Below are 22,369 nucleotides of genomic sequence, written 5' to 3'. Positions count from 1 at the left end.
GTGCGACTGTGAACTTGGAGTACTTGCAAATCAGAAAGTCTGGTCAGTGTGGTTGCTAAAAGGCAGGAAATAAAACCTTCCTGTTCTCCGGCGAAAGTCATACTGCCCTCTTCGAAAGTTACGGAGTTCGAAGTTTGGAATAAAACACCGGCTCCAGGCTGTGAAGCGCCTCCCTCGCTGCCTTTCCCTTTCTAAACTAAGTGTCCAACATTCCCTCTGGGGCAAGAATAACCCTTTGCGCGTGGCCCGGACACCCTCAACACACACACACTCTCTCTCTCTCTCTCTCTCTCTCTCTGCCGTTGCAGTGCACGGTACAGCGGATCTCTTAAATAATATTTATTTTCAGACCAGTAGCGTGCGGGACGCGAGGCTAGGGACAATGGGACTGACATTTCGCAGCACAAGGCAATAGAGCTGCACTTTACCCCATCTCTTGCAACCACGCACCAGTGAGAGACAAGTTTGTGTCGCCGGAAGGTCCTTTCTTGAGAGGGGTCAAAGATGCTTAAAGTCTCACATTGCCTCAATTTATAAGAAACCCACCACTTGTCCTATCCTATAACCAGGTCTGTTTTCAGTTAGATCTCGGATACTCGCCTTTGAGGTTTCAGGACGCTATGCCTTTGGGATCTGCATCATTTTATTCTTGGGTGAGGGTAGAGGAAAGGAAAGCTCCTGCCCCTCATGAGGGGTACGCACCCCAAATTTCACCCCCCCCCCTTTCCTGCAAGGTCTCCTTGTCCGACTCCACTCCGCCTGTCCCTGAGCTTACAGTGTGTATGTGTCTCACCCTTCCCTGCGCTGCGCCCCCTTTCGTTCTCCCCTCACCCCACCTCACCCCAAACATACCTGGGTGACCAAGGGGATGAGAGTCTGCTCCACGGACCGGGTTCTAATTTCCAGTCCGGTATCGGCGTTGTAGTGGGAAGAAGCCATGACGCCGATGTCGCTGGCGTTGCAGAGCCGAGTGCGTCTCTCCCTCTCCCGGCGCCTGACACTCAGTGAGAGGAGGGCGGGAGGGAGTTGTGTCTCTTTCCGGCGGTAGGAGGATTCAGGAATGTGAGTGTGGGTGGCTGGGGGGTGGTGATTGTGGGTGTTTTTTTTTGCTCTGTTACGTGTTCTCTATAATCACAATATGCTCTAATTAAACCTGTCTTTTTTAACCACCGAGCATTAAGTTAACTTCCTTCTTGAAGCCTACTGGATCACTGCAATGTTGCAACGGGAAACGGCGCGATGGCGCGGCTCTGCTGGCAGTGACGAAAAGAACCGCTGATACTGGAAGCCCGAGGGGGTTAATGGTGAGAAGCACACATCGCATACCCCCACTGCAAAAACGCTCTGATTTTTAACTCAGCACCAAGTTGTGCTGCTAAAATTGATGGAAGTAGAGCAACTAAAAAAGGTGCAATTCATTTCTTCAGTCGCCACTGCCAGGAACCTTGGCGATTCTAGCGAAAGGTTACCCACCAAATCAGTCCGGGAAGCTGAACTTCAATCCTTCGCGCCTTTTCATTTCTTGCCAAGAATGTGCTTGCAGAAATTCAGCACCTTGGGCGTTGGGTTAGTTATTAGTTTGTGTTAACCTATCTGCGTGGTAGTCAGTGTCACCACGTGCCGTGTATCCCTCTGCGTTTATACTTATTCACGAGTGGGATTTTAAACTTTGTATCGTTATTTTTATTTTATCTTTTCGTCCCTATAAGATTCAGGATTGTTTAATATCATTTCCAGTAAACAAGTGTAAAGGAGAACGAAATAATTGTTACACCTTATACAACTCCCAAGACTACGAACTTGCCGACAAGTTTCTGTGTTACTGAAAGGGTATAAATATAAAGTGCGTCGGCAGCGCCAAACTATGATTCGCTGCCACAGTTGAAAATAGCATAGAGAATTGTTTATAGGACTTACCATTTCTTAGTTTTCAGTTACGAATTGGATTCAGAATTAATTCAATGCAAACGAATCAAATTTGAAGGTACAATGATGCAAAATTAGAAGGCACAAGAAGGTCAAGGAGCTGTAAAATAAGTTAAACCAAATCGGAAAGTTTACATATAAAAATCACAAGTAATCAAGTACAAGTAATGATAAAGCCAACAGTGCAGGCACGACTCTGAATGAATTAAAAAGGTCTAATAATTTTAAATATATTCATCACTCACAGAGCCAACCACTGCTAAGTAGTAATTATAAGAATAGAAAAATGTCATTCATTTTTTTAAAGTTTTTATGCTATGCAATTATGTCTTGACTAATGTGTGCATGAACCCCTCACCAGCGCTTCTCTCCTATGTCTAATAATAATGTACCGACATCAATCATATAAATTTAGCAATCACTGTCTTCAGAATAAGAGAATTCCAAAGCAGGCAAGTGTCCAAGTCAACAGACAGCAATCAGTAAGGATAGGCAGCAATGCCTCTGTCAGGATGATCCTCAACAATGGTGCCCCACATGGCTGCCTCACCAGCCTCCTCCTTTACTCCCTAAGCATAGCCAGATCCTGCACTAACTCCCTCTGCAAGTTCACAGATGACAACAGCATAATGATTTGATGTACAGATGGGCATGGAGCGCCTAGTGGCATGGTGTCATGACAACAGCCTGACCCTCATTGTCAGCAAGACAAAGGAACTGGTCGTTGATCCCAGGAAGGGAGGGGGGAAGTGCGCACGCTCTCTTTCACATCAACTGTGGGGAGCTGTTGAAAGCTTGAGTTCCTGAGAGTGAACGTTACCAAATCCTATCCTGGTTCCACTGCTTAGATGTCATGCTAAGAAAGCACGCCAGTGCCTCTACTTCCTCAGAAGGAGAAAGAAATTTAACATATCTTCTTTGACTGATGCATCACAGCTTGGTGTGGCAATTGCTGTTCTCGTGACTGGGAAAAGAAACTGCAGAGAGTTGTGGACACAGCTCAGCACTTCATGGAAACTAGCTTCTCCTCCATGGGTTCTGTCTACACGTCTCACTGCCTTGATAAAGGAAACAACATAATCAAAGCCTGGAGGCACGCACTGTCAGCTCGTGGGCAGCTTCTACCCTGATGTTACAGTCCCCTAGCGCAATAAGAACTCTTGATCTGACTTTTTCCCTTGTTATGCCCTTGTACGCCATTGTCTACCTGCACTGAACTTCCTCGATTCACTTTCGTAATGAAATGATCTATATGGATGGCATGCAAGGCCAAGTATTATATTGTACCTCAGTATGTGTGAAAATAGCCATAATAAAAAGTGAAAATCAAAAAAAACTGCAGATGTTGGAAATCGGAACGCTGAGCAGGTCAAGCAGCATCTGCAGAAAGAGAAATTGTCAATGTTTCAAGGTGAAGTTTCTTCTTTAGAACAGTAAGAACAACTTACTATGGCACAATTAAATGTTCTAAGATGCTCACAGGCATATTGCACATAGGAGTATACCATTCAGGGCCCCAAACAGTCCTTCCAGGTGAGGCAACACTTCACCCGTGAGTCTGTTGAGGGTCTTATACTGTGTTTGGAGCTCCCAGTGTGGCTTCTTCTATATCGGTGAGACTCGACGTAGATTGGAAGACCGTTTCGCCGAGCACCTACACGCCATCCGCCAGTAGAAGCAGGATATCCTAGTGGCTACCCATTTTAATTCCACTCCCAGGTCGGAGGAACAGCACCTTATATTCTGTTTGAGTAGCCTCCAACCCGATGGCATGAACGTTGATTTCTCAAACTTACAGTAATGGCCCCCTCCCCGACCTCTCCTTCACCAGTCCCTGTCCCTATCCCCTTTTCCTTCTCTCACCTTATCGCCTTGCCTGCCCATCGCCTCTGTCTGGTGCTCCTTTCCCCCTTTTCTTTCTTCCTTGACTTTCTGACCCCACCTATCAGACTCCCCCTTTCACCAGCCCTGAATCTCTTTCACCAATCAACTTCCCAGCTATTTACTTCATCCCTCCCATTCCTGGTTTCATCTATCACCTTGTGTTTCTCTCTCCCCTTCCCCACCTTTTAAATCTTTTTTTTTTCTCCAGTCCTGCTGAAGGGTCTCGGCCCAAAATGTCGACTGTACTCTTTTACATAGATGCTGTCTGGTCAGCTGAGTTCCTCCAGCACTTTTTGTGTGTGTTGCTAGCACATAAAACAGTACAGCACAGAAACAGGTCCTTCAGCCCATGATAGCTGTGATGAACATGATACCAAACCAAACTCATCCCTTCTGCCTGCACATGATCCATCTCCCTCCATCCCTGCATATTCATGTGCCTATTTAAACACCTCCTAATTGACACCATCATGGTCGCATCTACCACCAAGTTGCAGGCATCTACTGCTCATTGTGTAAAAAAAAACTTGCTGCACACATCTCCCTCAAACTTTCACCCTCTCACCTTAAGGCTATGCCCTTTAGTACTTGACATTTCTGCCTTGGAAAAATTGTTTCTGATTATCATCTACCCTGTCCATGCTCTCATAATTTTATAAACTTCTATCAGGTCTCCCCACATACGCTAATGTTTCAGAGAAAACAATCCAAATGTCTGATTTCAAAGTTCTTTCTACTTGTGTTGCCATTTTCAGGGAGCTATGGACAGCAGGATTCCTCCCTACATCAATGTTGTTAAGGACCTTGCCTTTATACTGTGTAACTGTACATTTTTCCTTTCCATTTGACCGCCCAAACTGCATGACCTGACATTTAACCAGATAAAACTCCGCTTCCCATTTTATTCCCAATATCAAACATAGTGATACAAGATTTGGCACTGAAGATATAGATTTAAAAGTAGATTTTAATGAGGGTCGTAAAGAAAGGAGAGGAGGAAAAAAATGCAGCATAGGCAAATTCTAGAGTTTAAACCCTATAGAAATGGAAGTAAAATCCATTGGTGAAGTGACTAAAACAGGGAATGCACTAGGTGTTAAAATTAAAGGACTGCAGGGGCCTAGGAGGCTTGTGGATCTACAGGATAGTTCAGAGGTAGGGATAGAATAGTGAGACTTCAAAATAAGGATCAGAATTTTAAAGCTGGTTAGTTGCAAGATCAGAAACTACGACAGGCTGATGATAATTAAGTCAGAATACAAGAAGCGGAGTGTTAAACACAGGTCAGAGACGAGAAAGCATTGAATTTGTAAAGAATAGAGGTGAAAAGACATAGATGAAATTTTCAGTAACAGATGAGCCAAGCCTTGCATGAAGATGGGTTACAAGGTTAGAAGCAAAAGATCTTGGCAGTGATGTGGAATGTGTCAGAAGCTCGTGTAGCAATTAAATAACAATCACAGTTGGCAGGAAGTGATGAGAAGTGTTTTGAAAGGATTTGCCCAGGACCCCCAGGAGGAACAAATTTGGAAAGAGTTCACAGACTGTTGCAGGAAACATAAGGTCGGTATAGTAGATGATTTTAACTTTCACATATTGACTGGGAATCCCATACTGTAAAAGGATTAGATGGAATAGACCTTGTCAAATGTGTTCAGGAAAGTTTCCTTCATCAGTACATAGAAGTCCCAACAAGAGTTGCATGCGATACTGGATCTGCTATGAGAGAACGTGACAGGGCAGGTGACAAGTTTGAGCAGGGGAACACTTTACATCCCGTGACCACAATGCCATTAGTTTCGAAGTTTCAAAGAGATAGGTCTGGTCCACAGGTTGAAATTCTAAATTGGAGAAGGGCCAATTTTGATGGTATCAGAAATGATCTGGCAAGTGTGGATTGGGACAGGCTCTCTTCTGGTAAAGGTGTACTTGGAAAGTGAAAGGCCTTCAAAAACAAAATTTTGAGCATACAAAGCTTGTATGTGACTGTCAGAATAAAAGGTAAAGATAACAAGGATAGGAAACCCTGGTTTTTGAGAAATAGTGAGGCCCTGGTTGAGAAAAAAAAAAGGTGCACAGCAGATATAGGGAAGTAGGAACAAATGAGATGCTTTTGCAATTCAAGAAATGCAAGAGAACACCTAAGTAAATCAGGAAGGCAAAAAGAAGCCATGAAGTTGCTCTGGCAGACAAGGTGAAGGAGAATCCTAAGGGATTATACAGGTATGTTAAGAGCAAAAGGGTTGCTATGGACAAGATTGGTCCTCTAGAATACAAGAATGGTAATCCCTGTGCGGAGCCAAAACAGATGGGAGAGATTTTAAATGCATTTCTCGTATCTGTATTTCTTCAGGGGACAGATGCAGTCTATAAAAGTGAGGCAAAGCAGCATCAACTTCATAGACCCTGTACAGATTACAGAGGAGAAAGTGTTTGCTATGCTGAGGCAAATCAGGGTGGATAAATCCACAGGGCTTGACAGGGTGTTCCCTTGGACACTACGGGAAGCAGGTGCAGATTTCTGGGGCCCCGAGCAGAGATATTTAAAACATCCTTAGTGACAGGACAGGTACTAGAGGATTGGAAGATAGCTGTTAATGTTCCACTGTTTAAAAAAGGCTTAAAACAGAAATACCTGTAAGGAAATTATAGGCCAGTGAGTCTGTCATCAGTTATAGGAAAATTATTAGAAGGTATTCTGAGGGACCAGATATATATGTATTTGGATACAAATGGACTGATTAAGCATGGCTTCGTGGATGATAGGTCATGTCTAACCAACCTTAGAGCTTTTCGAGGAAGTTACCAGGAAATTGGATGAAGGCAAGGCAGTGGAGGTTATCAACACAGCTTTAGTGAGGCATTTGACAAGGTCCTCCATGGGAGGCATGGCATTTTGGATGAGATAATAAATTGGATTAGACATTGGCTTTATGGGAGAAGCCAGAGAGCGGTAGTAGAGGGTTGTCTCTCTGGCTGAGGCCTGTGACCAGTGGTGTGCTGCAGGGATCAGTGCTGGTTCCTTTGTTGTTTGTCATCAATATCAATGATCTGGATGATAATGTGGATAAACGGATCAGGTGACACCAAGATTGGGGGTGTAGTGGACAGTGAGGAAGGCTATCATGGCTTGCAAGGGGATTTGGATCTGCTGAGAAATGGCAGATAGAATTTAATGTAGAGAAGTGCAAGGTGATGCTGGCGTTAAACGGTGAGTCCTTTGCTTGCATCTTCAGAAACAGCTCTATTTCTATCTTTAATATTTCTATTTTTCCCTTTCAGGGTTCTTTTGAAGACCCTGACCTACCTGGATTTACACACTGACTTCGGTTCTTTGCGGGAATGGGACCCACTCTCGGAGTTTCACGACTGACCATTATTCAACATGCCAAGGATGTGGCCCAAGATCTTAGCTTGCCTTCAGGGGTTCGAGATCATGTGGCTCTGGAGATGGGTGGATCAAAGGTCGGTGTCCCGGCAGAAGATCAGTGTGGCATGGGAATTGGAAGATCTATGGCTGTGTGCCCAGAGACATGAGATCTTTGGGCACAGAGCTCGGAAAAAGCGATGCAACAGATTTTTAACATCATAAATTAGCGAGTTGTTTGTTATGTCTCCCCTCTCACTGTGAAACAGAGACATCGCTTTTTCTCTTATTGGGGAGAGAGAAAGCCTGTCGAATACGAGGTGAACAAGTAGTCTTTGAGGTACTGCAAGTGTGTGTCTTTGCTGTTGCTTTGCTGCACACTCGAGTGCTCGGTAGTGGGTGCCGATGCTTTTTTTTCCTGCTTGTGGGAGGATGGGGGATCATTGCTTGCTGCCGCTTACACATGAGAAGGGGGAGCTGGGAGGACTTTGTGGTTCTAACATTTAACTGTCTTTGAGGGCACTCCTCTGTTTTTGCGGATGGTTGCGAAGAAAAAGCATTTCAGGATGTATATTGTATACGTTTCTCTGACATTGAATGTACCTTTGAAAACTTTGAGGTTTTGCACTTCAGTAGGACCAACCAGGGTACATCTTACACAGTGAACAGTAGAGCACTAAGGACTCTTCTCCGTGGATTGTCACCTTGTCGTGGTGGAGAAGCTTGTGTGGTCCTGTGATCCCGAGAGCAATGTCGTCTGGACCTATGCTCCTGGTAGGGTCACCCATGGCGGTGAGGTCCCTGAGAAAGAACAATCCAACCAAGACCTCAACGGTGGAACAGATGGATGAAGTTACTTCGAACTCAACAGCTGTGAAGGCGGATGAAGGCAGCAACAAATCCATCAGCTCCAATCGTCATGGTTTCCATGCCATTGGAATCAGTTGGTTGATTTGTGAAGTATCGTGTGCTTCTTGGAATGCAACATCAAGTACACATTAAACAAAGGCGTCTTCACTCTGTGGGCGACTTCTTCAGAACAAAGACCATCATCCTCGACCTCGTGGGATAGCTACGATGACTAAGCACTGTGGTAGAACAAACGGATCTGGGAATACAGGCCCATAATTCGTTGAAAGATGTGTCGCAGATAGATAGGGTTGTAAAGAAAACTTTCAGCTCATTGGCCTTCATAAATCAATGTATTGAGTACAGGAAATGAAATGTTATGTTGAAGCTGTATAAGATGTTGGCGAGGCGTAATTTGGAGTACTGTGTGCAGTTTTGGTCACCTACCTACAAGAAAGATGTAAACAAGGTTGAAAGAGTACAGAGAAATTTACAAGGATGTTTCCGGGTCTGGAGGACGTGAGTTATAGGGAAAGATTGAATCGACTAGGACTTGAACATAGAAGACTGAAAGGAGATTTGATAGAAGTATACAAAATTACGAGAGGTGTAGATAGTGTAAATGCAAGCAGGCTTTTTCCACTGAGGCTGGTTAGAACTACAACCAGAAATCATGGCTTATGGGTGAAAGCTGAGATGTTTAAGGGGAACATGAGGGGAAACTTCTTCACTCAGAGGGTTGTGAGAGTGTGGAATGAACTGCCAGCACAAGTAGTCCATGCAAACTCAATTTCAACATTCAAAAGAAGTTTCAATAAGTACATGGATAGTAGGGACATGGAGGGCTACGGAACCAGTATAGGTCGATAGAAGTAGGCAGTCTAACTAGCCTTGGCATGGACTAGATGGGCCAAAGGGCCTGTTTCTGTGCAGTACTTCTCTGTGACACTATGACTCAGTTTCCACTGTATGCTCTTGACTCAAACAAAGGAATAGTAAGAAAGCATCTTTGTGATGAGTAGATACTGTTTACTGTTCAGGTGGAAGCAGGATGTCACAATAAGATATTGAAGGAATAGAACCATGACAGATGGAGTTCTTTGTGAGCAACTTTCAGCAATTAGCCTTGGAGGGTTGGAAGGGTGATGGATGGAGTTAGTAGCTTCAGCCTTCCCAAATAATAGTTCCCAGTACCTCACAAAACTGCATAAATCTTATGCATAAACATCTTTACTTTGTATTTTACTCATTAATCTCCAGGACACTGAAAATTTCTATTTTCTTGTTTGACTTTTAAAGTCAATCGTTTCACTTTCAATTATTTGTGAATATTGTGGACATTTTTTGCTATTCAGAGTTTCTTGTTTCTTATCGCCAAGAAAATAATGCAACTTTTGTTACTTGTATTCAAAGTGATAGCCACATACTTATCCACATTTAACGTCATCTTGGTTTTGCCCTTTCACTCATTGTAACTTCCCCATGCATTCCACATAGGTAACTGTGTCTTCTGCTTGGATGAACAATTTTCCATTAATTTATCCATCATTAATATTTGGTCCACATTGATAGAGTGACGACCCATGTAGCTGATGAGTATTCCAGACTAACCAGATTACCATATTGATATACTTGACTGGATATATACTTAAACACATGCTGTTTGGTAGTTTGGGTGAGAAAGTTAACAAAAATGCTAGTTCATTTAAACTACCCATTAGTCTTGGGCATTATGTGCACATAAGCTAAGGATCCTGCCTCTGTCTGTGGCAAATTCCCAGAAAGAAAAATCAACAAAACGTGAGGGTTGTGGTAACTTCAGCACACTTTAATAATAACGTGTTTGCCAGGCCCAGCAGGTTATCTTCTGACAAGCCACCTTGACTGCATTAATTCATTGATGTTTGGAAAACTCATGGAAACTGACTGTTACCAGTGGGACATTCCTAGATGCAGGAGTATGGTACAAGGCAATGCACTTGGTGCAGCTGCTGAAAAGGCTTTGTGGAAAAGGACATAGACTAAGGCTTTGTGGCTCAGAACGTTAATTGACAGGTCCGGATGTCACAGTATTTCAAATACTTCATATATGTATGCACTGTGATAGACTATAGAACAAGAATAATACAGCACAGGAACAGACCCTTTAGTCCATAATGTGCCAAACTAATTAAACTACAAACGTCTTCTTCCTGCAAATGGTCCATAGCTCTCCATTCTCTGCAAATACATTTGACAAAGTGAGAGCCTCTTAAACACCTCCATCATGTTGGCTTCTACCTCCACCTCAGCAACAAATACGTGGCACATACCACTTATATGTTAAAACACCTGCCCTGCACATGTCACTTGAACTTTCTCCCACTCACCTTAAATGTAAAAATAAAATAATAAATAAAGGCATCCGTTAGTCTTGCGAGACCATGGATCTGCGCCTGGAAAGTCTTCACTCTCCAGGGCGCAGGCCTGAGCAAGGTTGTGTGGAAGACCAGCAGTTGCCCATGCTGCAAGTCTCCCCTCTCCACGACACCAGTGTTGTCCAAAGGAAGGGCATTAGGACCCATACGGTTTCCAGTGTCGTCGCAGAGCATTGTGTGATTAAGTTCCTTGCTCAAGGACACAACACGTTCCCTTGGCTGGGGCTCGAACTCATGACCTACAGGTAGCTAGTCCAACGCCTTAACCCCTTGGCCACGTGCCCACACCATAAATGCATGCCCTGTAGTATTAGACATTTTGACCCTGTAAAAAGATAATGGCTGTCTACTATGTGTGCTTATTTAAAGATACACACCGAATAGGCCCTTTGAGCCAACGAGCCACACCCATCTATTTCAAAGGTTTCATTTAATGTTACAGAAATGTATGCAACGTACAACCTGAAATTCTTTTTCTTCGCAACCATCCACGAAAACAGAGGAGTGCCCCAAGAATGAATGACAGTTAAATGTTAGAACCCTAAAGCCCCCCCGTTCCCCCCACCCATATATAAGTGGCAGCAAAGTAATGATTCCTCCCTGCCCCACCAGCAAAAGAGCATCGGCACACCCCACCAGGCACTCAAGCATGCAGCAAAGCATCAATAAAGACACAGACTTGCAGTTCTCCAGAGACTACTCATTCACCTGATATTTCGACATACCACAGGCTCCATTTCTCTCCTTAGTAAGGGAAAATGGGATGTCCCCATTTCACAGTGAGAAGGGAGATATAACAAAGAACTTGCTGATTTACAATGTTAAAAGTCTGTTGTGTCACTTTTTCTGAGCTCTGTGCCCAAAGAACTTGGGTCTCTGGACACACAGCCAGCAGGCAGCTTACTGCTTTTGATCTTCCATCTACCATGACACACCGATTTCCTGCAGAAGCACCGAGCTCGAGTCTGCCTGCCTCCAGAGCCATGAAATCGCGGAACCTTGAAGGTGTGCTAGTCCTCTAGGCCAAGTCCTTGGTATATCGAACAGCGGCCAGTCATGAGACCCCGAGAGCGGGTCCCATTCCCACAAAGAACTGAAGTCAACGTATGACTCCAAGTCAGGGTCTTCAAAAGAACCCTGAAAGGGAAAAATAGAGATATTAAAGATAGAAACAGAGCTGTTTCTGAAGATGCAAACAAAGGAGTCGCCGTTAGGTGCCATCGTCCTCCTAAGCTCCCCAGTGTAATCGCAGGACAATTTACAAGTACCAATTAACCTACTAACTGGTAGGTCTTTGGATTGTGGGAGGAAACCCACGCGGTCACAGGGAGAACATACAAATTCCCCACAGATGGCGACAGAAAGATCTCCGAATTCCAATGCCTGTAGCTGTAATAGCATCGCACTAACCACCATGCTACCATGATGTCCCACCTTGTCTATGCCTCTCATAATTTTATACTTATTTACTGATACAATGAATGTAGAAAGAAATGTATTGATTATATTTTCTGTATATATTTTAATAAAGTATACAAAATTTCAATCCAATATTTCTTTTTTTTATCATGCTGTAAATCCTCTTGCTTTAATATTAGCCCACGTCTTCTGCCATTAGCCATATTCTCATTTAAAACATTATCAATTTCATATATGGTTCCAAGTTTTATTTAAAAATCATATTTTTTGAATTATCTCATATTCCCTTACATATTAAGATCCATTGTTTCTTTAATATTTGTTATTTTCCTTGAATTCTGCTCATTTCTTGGCTTGGATGATTGATTTTGTGTCAACTAATATTTTGAGCAGAATTCAATTTCCTTGTTGGGTAAATGTTCCATTCCACCCCCTCAATTTTCATTTTGAAGATCATTAGCGTACCAATAATCACAAATACACAGATGATTAACCATCCACGTGAGTTCACCTTGTTTGTTTTTTCTGTAATAAAATATTGAGGAACACATGATCTATTGAGTAGGGGATTAAATTGAGTTAGGAAAATTGATGACTTTGAAAATCAATAAATTCAAAGGTCTTTAGATGCATTTCTGGTCATTTTCCAAACTTCATTTGACTCTAAAACAGGTCCAGCAGATTGGAGGGTAGCTAATGTAACCTGCAATTTTAAAAATGAGATAGAGAAATAGAGGAAACTATAGATCTGTAATTCTGACTTTGGGAGTAGGGCCCCCTGAAAAGATGAAAAGAACATAGAAAACAGTGACATGATTGGACAAAGTCAATAACCCAGGATGTAATTAGGAGATTAGATGAGAAAGTCAGTAGACTTTTAGAAGGGTCTTGATAAAGTCAAAGTAAGAGATCAGCATGCGGATGAAGAATATGAGATTGGGGGTAATATACTAGTAAGGATAGGGAGCTGGGTGGCAGACAGGAAATAAAGAGTAGGGATAAATGGGTCTTTTACTGAGTGGCAGGCAGTGGCCAGAAGAATACCACAAAGGTCAGAGCTTGGTGTGTGTGTGTGTGTGTGTGTGTGTCTGTCTGTCTGTCTGTCTCTCTCTCTCTCTCTCTCTCTCTCTCTCTCTATATATATATATATATATATATATATATATATACTATGTAATCTAAATGTAATAGTTTCAATTTTGCTGCCGACACAAAGCTGGGTGAGAGAGTGATCTGGGGTGTGCAGCATCTCCAATGTGTTTGAGCTGGGGGAGCAACTGAATAATATGTGTGAGGTTCTCCATTCTGGTGACCAAAGAGGCCAGATAGACTACTATCTGAAAGTAATAGCTTAGGAAAGGATGAATTGCAGCAGGACTTGGGTATTCCTGTGTGCCAGTAGCTGAAAGCATGCAGGTGTAGCAGGCTGTTAAGAAGGTAAGTCATATGTTGGCCTTCACAGCAAGAGGAATTGAGTTCAGTAGTAGGAATACCTTACTGCAATCGTACAGGTTCTTACTGAGAACACAGCTTGGATATTGTGTCTCCCGTACTGAGGAAGGATTCTCTTGCTATGGATGGAGTGCAGTAAGAGTTCACTGGACAGATTACTGAAACAGCAGGACTGATATCTGAAGAGAGGTTGCATCCTTGCTAGAGTTTAGAAGAAAGAGAGGAGATCTCATGAGAGTCTATAAATTCTAACAGGAATGAACAGACGATGAAGGAGGGATGTTTCCAATATCAGGAGGGTCCAGGACCAGGGATCTAAGGAAGAAGGGAAAACCACTTAAAACTAAAATGAGGAGATCTGAAAATCAAGGAAAAAGAACTGTAGATACTGGATAACCAAAATAAAAAGAGAAAGGGCTGCAAATGTAAATTGGTCTATTATAGCCACATTTAGCAAGATACAGTGAAAAACATTGCTTTGCATGCCTTCCTTACAGATTTCATCACATCAGTACATCAAGGCAATATAAAGGAAAAATTATAACAGAATGTAGAATATATGTGGCGTTGGAATTACAGAGAAAGTGCGGTGCTGACAGACAATAAGGTCCAAGGCCACGATGAGGTAGATTGTGAGGTCAAGAGTCCATCTTATCGTACAGGAGGTCTGTTCAATGATCTTATAATAGATAGAAACTGTGCTCATGGAGGTACTGCATGAGCTTTCAGGCTTTATCCAATGATACCTGGGAAGAGAAACAATGTTAAAGTTTCAAATTAAATACCTTTTTGCAGAACTTGGTCTGTTGGTCGTTTGTCTGACAAAGGATCATCAACTTGATCTTTCACTTATGCAGCCTTTCCAGCCTGTGGAGTCTTTCCAGTAATTCTTGTTGTGATGTAACATAAGAATTTTTTTTCCACTCTGAGAGTGGTCCATCACATAAGGAAACAGGAAGCTTAATTATTTAAATACTGTATATTCAAGGATGAATTAACTATAGTTCTTAGGTACTAAGGGATGGAGAGTTATGGGGAGAGAGCAGGAACAGGCCAATGAATCTGGATGATCAGTCATGATCAAATTAAGTGGTAGTGCTGCTCAAAGGACTGATTAGCCTCCTCCTGTTTAAATTTCTGTTCCTTTGAGACAGTTTGTAACATGGGAGGTACTATATAAATGTGAGTTAAATTTAGAGCTTTTAATCTATGGCAATTGTTTAATGGATGAGCACTTCAATACTTAGAGCCGCCAAATGTAAAGCATTCCAACTATTCAATAATAGAGTGTCATAGAAACTGATGAATATCCAAAAAGAATGAGCTGTCTTCAACATATTTGTGGTATCAGTATGAAGTTGGATTATTGGCTTATGGAAATGCATGGTGATATCAAAGAACAAATGCACAGATGTTCTGGCACTTAGGAAAACAGTAAGTAAACTACAGAAGAAAATATGAATATTTTCTGCATATATTTTAAGTAGTAACTTACATTAAATAAAAATATAATTACACATTTTCACAAATAATTTATGTTTATCATCTATCACAATTAGTACTAATTTAACTAGATTTTTATTACATAAAAATCAGAATATACTGTACACTTTCATCTGATGTCACTGCTTGGCATAATCTTGATTAGTAATAAACAAACTTACCACAGAGAGTGATCATTTATAATAATACATTAATGGCAAATTTCAATTGGAAATCTCATGAGTGATCTGAGATAATAGACATAATTAATTACAGATCAAATAATAAAACTTTTTACTCTGTGGTATTAACTAAAGACCAATACTAATGGATGTAAAGTCATCTGCCAAAGAGTTGCTAGTTACATAAAATCAAATTATCATATAAAAAAGGGTGAAATGTATGAAAAACAAAATGAGAGGTCATTGACTTGAAATATTAATTCTGTTTTTTTTTCTCTCCACTGGTTATATCCTGACATGCTGAGTACTCCCAGCATTATAATTTTATTACAAAATTACTTGTGTTTGTACGAGCCTTTTAACCATTATTCACCAAAGTATTACATTGGTCTTCACTCTAATTTGCAACATTACAGACAAGATATTTAAGCTTTTACCTTTAATTTATTATCTATTAATACTTGCTGTTCTGAAATTGAATTCCCATTCATCACTACTCATTCAAATTAGTCCTCGCTTATTATTCTTACGTGTTTCTATTTCAAATACTCATAAAAGGGAGTAGGAAGCTTCTAAAATCTACTTTGATTATCTCTCTCTCTCTCCCCATTGCCTATTTAAAAGAGACGATGAGGAATTTGCTCTCTCTGAGGGTCCTGAATCTTTGAAATGTTCTACTTTTAAGAAGATGGAAGACTGAATCATAGAAAATATTCCAGCCAATATTTTTGGTTTATTGGGAAATTAATAATTAGGGAAATATAGGAAAGTGGAGCTGTCCATTCTCCTGTTTCTATTTCAGAGGTACTTTTCAAGAGGTATGGGAAATGTACATGCCAGTTCACCTTACCAACTCTGAGTAAATAGCCCTCCTGTTCACCCTAATCTATCTATAATCATGATCATCCCGTCAACCTCGGTATGTAAGGGCAGTACATAGTGCTATGGGTAGTTTGGCTGCTACACAGCTCCTTTAACCTGGGTTGAGTTCTGATCTCCAGTGCTATCTGATGAAGAGCACATGCACAATTCTGAAGAGAACTGTAAATGGAAAAAAAAAATGAAATTAGACCAAGACATCTGTAATGTGACCCTCACCCCTCATCAATGCTGCTTATCAGTATCTGTGGCTTAAAGATTGGATGGACAAATGCTCCATTCACATCTTAGTATTCAGGGGCGAGGAAGGATGGAGTTGGATTAGCCTCTGTAGATGGATTGCTTGGTTTGGGCAGAAATACATTGAAACTAAAGGAAAATAGGGGATATAGGAATATGGGATGCTGGGAGAGACTGGCGGAATAGTTGTTAGGAGACCCATTCCCCTCTTTGGATGGTCATGAATTTGAGTCCCCTGTTTCAGGGTAAGAAGATACCATTTAGGACTAGGGTTAATAGAAATGTCTTCACTTAGAGAAGTGTAAATATTCTTCAAAGAAAAATGTACTTGTGTACTTTTGAGATTGATTTTTGGACTGCAAGAGGATCAGGAGATCTGACAATTGAGCAGCAAAGGAAATTGTGATGAAAGATCAACTATGATTGTTACAGAAGGCTTGTTGTTTCACCCCATATCCACCTCCCCATCTAATACCCCCGTCACTGCATTGCATTTGTAGAAACTTTGAACTACTTTTTACAAAGCTGTTTTCATTGTAAATATATACTGGTATTTATGCACATTTTACTCCATATCCATCCTTTAAACTAATTTTACTAATTTTATTTTAAATTTAGATACACAATAATTCTTTATTTTTATATCACTCTTTATTCTTTATAACCGTTGAAGGTTGTTGAATTTTTGCTCAATGTCACACCCTGACCAACACACCACGGCAAATTCCTAATAGATATAAATGTACATAGTGAATACAGTTGATCTTCGATCCTTGATCCTTGTGCCTTTTGTTCTAATACTTTTCTATGCCTTCCAACCTTAACCTAATAATATATTTGTAGATCATAACCTTCAATTCACATTTTGATGAGAGGAGTAGAAATGGAGCATTTGATTTCTAATTCTAGTCGTCCTAGAATTGCAAGTAATAAAAGGTGATTTGACTTTCAATTGCTGCAAATTGGTGGACTGAGATTATTTATTTGGGCAGTGTTAAGCAGCGTTGTATTGATGCCAATACGGTCCTGTAGGATACTGATCGAGGATGGAAAACAGAGGACCTATGGGGAAAAGTTATAAGACAGATAGTTTATTTTCCCCTCTTCACAAACCATGTGATTTGGAATATGGTGCATTGCATTTCAGCCTACTAACACCTCAAATTGAGTAGACTATGAACAATTAAATGTAGCTTTATAATGAAAAACCTATGTGTAGAACAACACAATTAATGATAAGATGAGGGATAGTGGATTGGATATTATGTACTGTGTTCAAGTGAAGGAATCCTACCTAATTTTCCTTTCCATCATCTTCCCAATTGTCAAGGCTGAACTCACCTATTTCAGCCCAAACCAAGGATCATATGTGTTAATCCAAAGCAAAATATCAGAGGTTGAAAATTTAAAATAAAAAGTAGTTCTAATGAAATATTACTGATTGAAATATTACCTTGCCATCTCTCTCCACATATGCTGTTGAGCATTCGAGCATTTCATTTGGATTACATCTGGCATTTTCCATCTCCCAGAGTACCTGTGAGATTTCCTTAAATCTCTTACATTCAGCAGGCATTAACATGAAATTCCAGCTGAAGGGCAGAAGTGCCAGCCACTGATTCATTTAGCACTCATTACTACTGTCGCATGTTTCAGATTTCTGTAAAATTGGTGGCCTGTTATTATTGTGTACCTTTGGCATTAATATGCTGCAATACATTACACAACAACCATGCAACATAACTTAAACACTATAAATCATTGCTCTGAATATATCCACGAGTGTATTGAATTTCAAAGGGATATTTTCACTTGCTCCAGACCCTAACATCGGAGTTTCATGACCTCAGTCAAGTGGAATTTCTGACCTAGTGCACATAATGATTTGAGTTATTCGAGTGGATCCATGTCTCCAAGCTGTTGATTACAGCAAATAATTTAATTTTCTGAGTTAGAGAAGATTCATTCATCTGTCAATTCCAGATGAAACAGTATTACTATAGTCTAGCAATTTAAAAAAGTCTAAATGAAATAATTTCCAATTTATAAAGCAGAGCATGGAGAAGTATGAGACACAAATATTGGTTAAACAACCTATTATACTATTAGTATATGTATGTAGTGACACTTCACCTGTGAGTTGGCTGGGGTGATAAACTGCATCCGGTGCTCCCAATGTGGCCTTCTATATATTGGTGAGACCTGATGCAGACTGGGAGATCGTTTCACTGAACACCTACGCTCTGTCCGCCAGAGAAAGCAGGATCTCCCAGTGGCCACACATTTTAATTCCACGTCCCATTCCCATTCTGATATGTCTATCCACGGCCTCCTCTACTGTAAAGATGAAGCCACACTCAGATTGGAGGAACAACACCTTATATTCCGACTGGGTAGCCTCCAACCTGATGGCATGAACATTGACTTCTCTAACTTCCGCTAATGCCCCAACTCCCCCTCGTACCCCATCCGTTATTTATTTATATACACACATTCTTTTTCTCTGTCTCCTTTTTCTCCCTCTGTCCCCCTCACTATACCCCTCGCCCATCCTCTGGTTTTTTCCCCCCTCCCCCTTTTCTTTCTCCCTAGGCCTCCTGTCCCATGATCCTCTCATATCTCTTTTGCCAATCAACTGTCCAGCTCTTGGCTCCATCCCTCCCCCTCCTGTCTTCTCCTATCATTTCAGATTTCCCCTCCTTCTCCCACTTTCAAAACTCTTACTATCTCTCCTTTCGGTTAGCCCTGATGAAGGGTCTCGGCCCGAAACGTCGACTGTACCTCTTCCTAGAGATGCTGCCTGGCCTGCTGCGTTCACCAGCAACTTTGATGTGTGTTGCTTGAAATCCCAGTATCTGCAGATTTCCTCGTGTTTGAGTGTATGTAATATGTGTTTTATGTCGTAAGATAAGGAGAAACCCTTTCACAATGAAAAGGCCAACTGATAAAAGATCATTAGACTAAAACATCAACATTATTTTGTATTCCACAGACAGATGTTGCCTGATCTGCTGAGTATTTCTCACATTTTCCATTTTCTTGTTTATACAATTGTATTTCTTCTACAAATATTAACAGTTACATAATTCCAGTTCCTAAAGTTCAGAATCTGCCCAAATTAATTAGTCATTGAGTTGTATGAAACAGAAACAGGCTCCTTGGCCCTTCACGTCCATGTTAACCTTTATCTACACTAATGACATGCTCCCACACTGGGTTTGTATCCTCCTGTGCTTTGGCAACGTATGTGGCCTTTCTAAATGTTTCTCCACATAGGGAACAATTGCTCAAGATGTGGTTAAATGCCACCTCCTCATCTGGCAATGAATTCCAGATATCAAACACTCTCTGTGTAAAAAAAAAAACTATACCTTCAAGTCCCCTTTATAAATCGATCCTTTTGCCCAAAACCTCTTCCCCGATAGTCTTACCATGGAAAAGAAGGTTCTGTCTATCTATCCTATCTCTGATTCTATCTTATATACTTCTGTGAGGTATACCACAGTCTCCTTTGTTCCAGGGAAAGAAACACAGCCTATCCAATCTCTCTCCATTACTAAAATGCTCCAATCCAGGCAACATCCCAGCAAATCATTCCTCAGTACTCTCTCCAGTGCAACCACATCACTCCTAAAGAATGACAACCAGACTGCACACTACTTCAAGTGCAGTCTAGCCACTGTTATATACAGAACTGTGCAAAAGGATGCGATGCTGAGGATTTATAAGGCACCGGTGGTACCTCACCTTGAGTATTATGAACAGTTTTGGGCCCCTCATCTTACAAAGATGTGCTGGCATTGGAGAGGGTCCAGAGAAGGTTCACCAGGATGATTCCAGGAATGAAAGGGTTAACATATGAGGAACGTTTGAATGCTCTGGGTCTGTACTTGCTGGAATTCAGAAGGATGAGGGGGACTCTCATTGAAACCTTTCGAATGTTGAAAGGCCTAGACAGAGTAGATGTGGAAAGGATGTTTCCCAGGGTGGGAGAGTCTAGGACATGAGGGCACAGCCTCAGGATAGAGGGGCGTCCTTTCAAAACAGAGACATGGAGAAATTTCTTTAGCCAAAGTGTGGTGAATTTGTGGAATTTGTTGCCACATGCAGCTGTGGAGGCCAGGTCGTTGGGTGTATTTAAGGCAGAGATTGATAAGTTCTTGACTGGACATGGCATCAAAGGTTATGGGGAGAAGGCGGGGAAACTGGGGTTGAGGAGGAGAAAGAAATGAAGGATCAGCCATGATTGAATGGCGGAGCAGACTTGATGGGCCAAATGGCCTAATTCTGCTCCTATGTCTTAAGTCTAAAAGTATTAGGCACATATGCAGTATATGGCTAGGGTGCCCAAGACTTTTGCACAGTATCGTATTTCTCAACATGGAGCAGAGAGTGAGTTTGTAAATCTGGTGGGTGCAAAGGATGTTGGGAATGGGGAAGGTGGAGGGCCATGGGAGGGGTATGGGACAGGTGGCAGAGAGGGAGTGCCAGGGGTGGGGATTGGTGCAAGTGCAGAAGCACCCAACCCTGAGACAGCTAGCAAGGTTATTTGATTCCAAACAATTGGTTTATTGATCATAACAGCATGTCACTCTGGTGATTCCCACTCCTTCCCCTCTCCCTTCCCCTTTTTCCATCCATAATTTCCCATTCCATGTCCCCTTCCCACACTTAGTCCTGTGTAGAGACCCATATCAGAATCAAGTTTATCACCACTTACATAGGAACATAGAAAACCTACAACACAATACAGGAACTTCAGCCCACAAAGCTGTGCCGAATGTGTCCTTACCTTAGAAATTACCTAGGGTTACCCATAGCCCTCTCTTTTTCTGAGCTCCATGTACCTATCCAGGAGTCTTTTGAAAGACCCTATCGCATCCGCCTCCATCACCGTTGCTGGCAGTCCATTCCACGTACTCACCACTCTTTGTATAAAAAACTTACCCCTGACATCTCCTCTGTACCTGCTTCCAAGCACCTTAAAAATGTGCCCTATCGTGCTCACCATTTCAGCCCTGGGTAAAAGCCTCTGACTATCCACACGATCAATGCCTCTCATCATCTTATGCACCTTGTCTGAAACTTGTTTTATTTTTGTGGCAGTACAGTACATAAAATTACTACAGTACTGTACAAAAGTCTTAGACATCCTAGCTATATACGTATATGTGTCCAAGACTTTTGTACAGTGTTGTAAATTGCAACATAATCCCACAAATGTTATATTCTGTACCCTGACCCACAATGGCAAACATGCCATATTGCCTTCGATGCTACCCCATACAGCTGTGCTCCAATTGTCCAAGAACTATGGACCTGAACTGCGAGGTCCACTGTTCATCAACATTCCTTAGTGTCCTACCACTTACTCTATTTCACTTCCCAAAGAACACTCAGTAGCTACTTTATTAGGTACCACTTGCACTTAATAAAGTGGCCACTGAGTTCATATATGTGGTCTTCTGCTACGTTAGACCAGCCACCTCGAAGTTGGACGTGTTGTGCATTCAGAGATGCTGCTCTGCACACCACTGTTGTGTGTGTTGTGTGTGTATGTGCCCTTAACTCCTGGTGGAGTCGTCAGGGCGCTGTCATAACAAGCTTTTTTTGGTATGCTCGTCGTACAGCGTGTCTTGGGCATCTGAAACTCCTGGCGGAGCCCATCCCTCTCCGGGTTTTTTTCTTACGAGGTTGAGTTGTTAGCATGGATGGAGAGCGTGCAAGAGACCCGGCCGGATTCAAACTTGGGACCTCTCGCCCTGAAGTCCAGTGCTGATGCCACTACACCACCAGCCAGCTATCACCACTGTTGTAACGCGTAGTTATCTGAGTTACTGTCACCTTTCTATCAGCTTAAACCAGTCTGGACATTTTCCTCTTATGTCTTTCATTAATAAGGTGTTTTCACCAACGGAACTGCCGCTCACTGGATGTTTTGTGCTTTTCTCACCATGATCTGTAAACCTTAGAGACTGTTGTGCATGAAAATCCTAGGAGATCAGCAGTTTCTGAGGTACTCAAACAACCCTGTCCAGCACCAACATCATTCCAAATTCAAAGTCACTCTGATCAGATTTCTTCCATATTCTAATGTTTGGTCTGAACAAAGAACCTGTTGTCCATGCCTGCAGGCTTTTATGCATTGAGTTGCTGCCACATGAATAGCTGTTTGGATATTTGCATAAATGAACAGGGAATTGTCATGGAAAATGTAACCTCATTGCTCTGCCAGGACAGACTGGAGAGCTCATCTAGTGAGGCTTTGTGGG

The 22,369-nt window shown here is 41.8% G+C and overlaps 1 protein-coding gene across 2 annotated transcripts in view; it reads right to left on the bottom strand.

The window, feature by feature from the left end:
- Window positions 1-1,101, bottom strand: part of ctnnal1 (catenin (cadherin-associated protein), alpha-like 1) — a 325,158-nt gene extending 324,057 nt beyond the window's left edge. The window contains exon 1 of one of the 2 annotated variants that reach the window (XM_072253686.1): window positions 853-1,101. In XM_072253686.1, the coding sequence (XP_072109787.1) occupies window positions 853-939 (87 nt within the window). In that variant the 5' untranslated portion in view covers window positions 940-1,101. The remainder of the gene's footprint in view (window positions 1-852) is intronic. The other variant, XM_072253683.1, reaches the window with a different exon arrangement.
- Window positions 1,102-22,369: the final 21,268 nt, after the last annotated feature.

The sequence above is a fragment of the Mobula birostris genome, chromosome 3, assembly GCF_030028105.1.
Source record: "Mobula birostris isolate sMobBir1 chromosome 3, sMobBir1.hap1, whole genome shotgun sequence".
In the NCBI taxonomy this organism is placed as follows: Eukaryota; Metazoa; Chordata; class Chondrichthyes; order Myliobatiformes; family Myliobatidae; genus Mobula; species Mobula birostris.
Note: the sequence above shows the minus strand (reverse complement) of the source record. Positions and strands in the feature narration are given on the sequence as shown.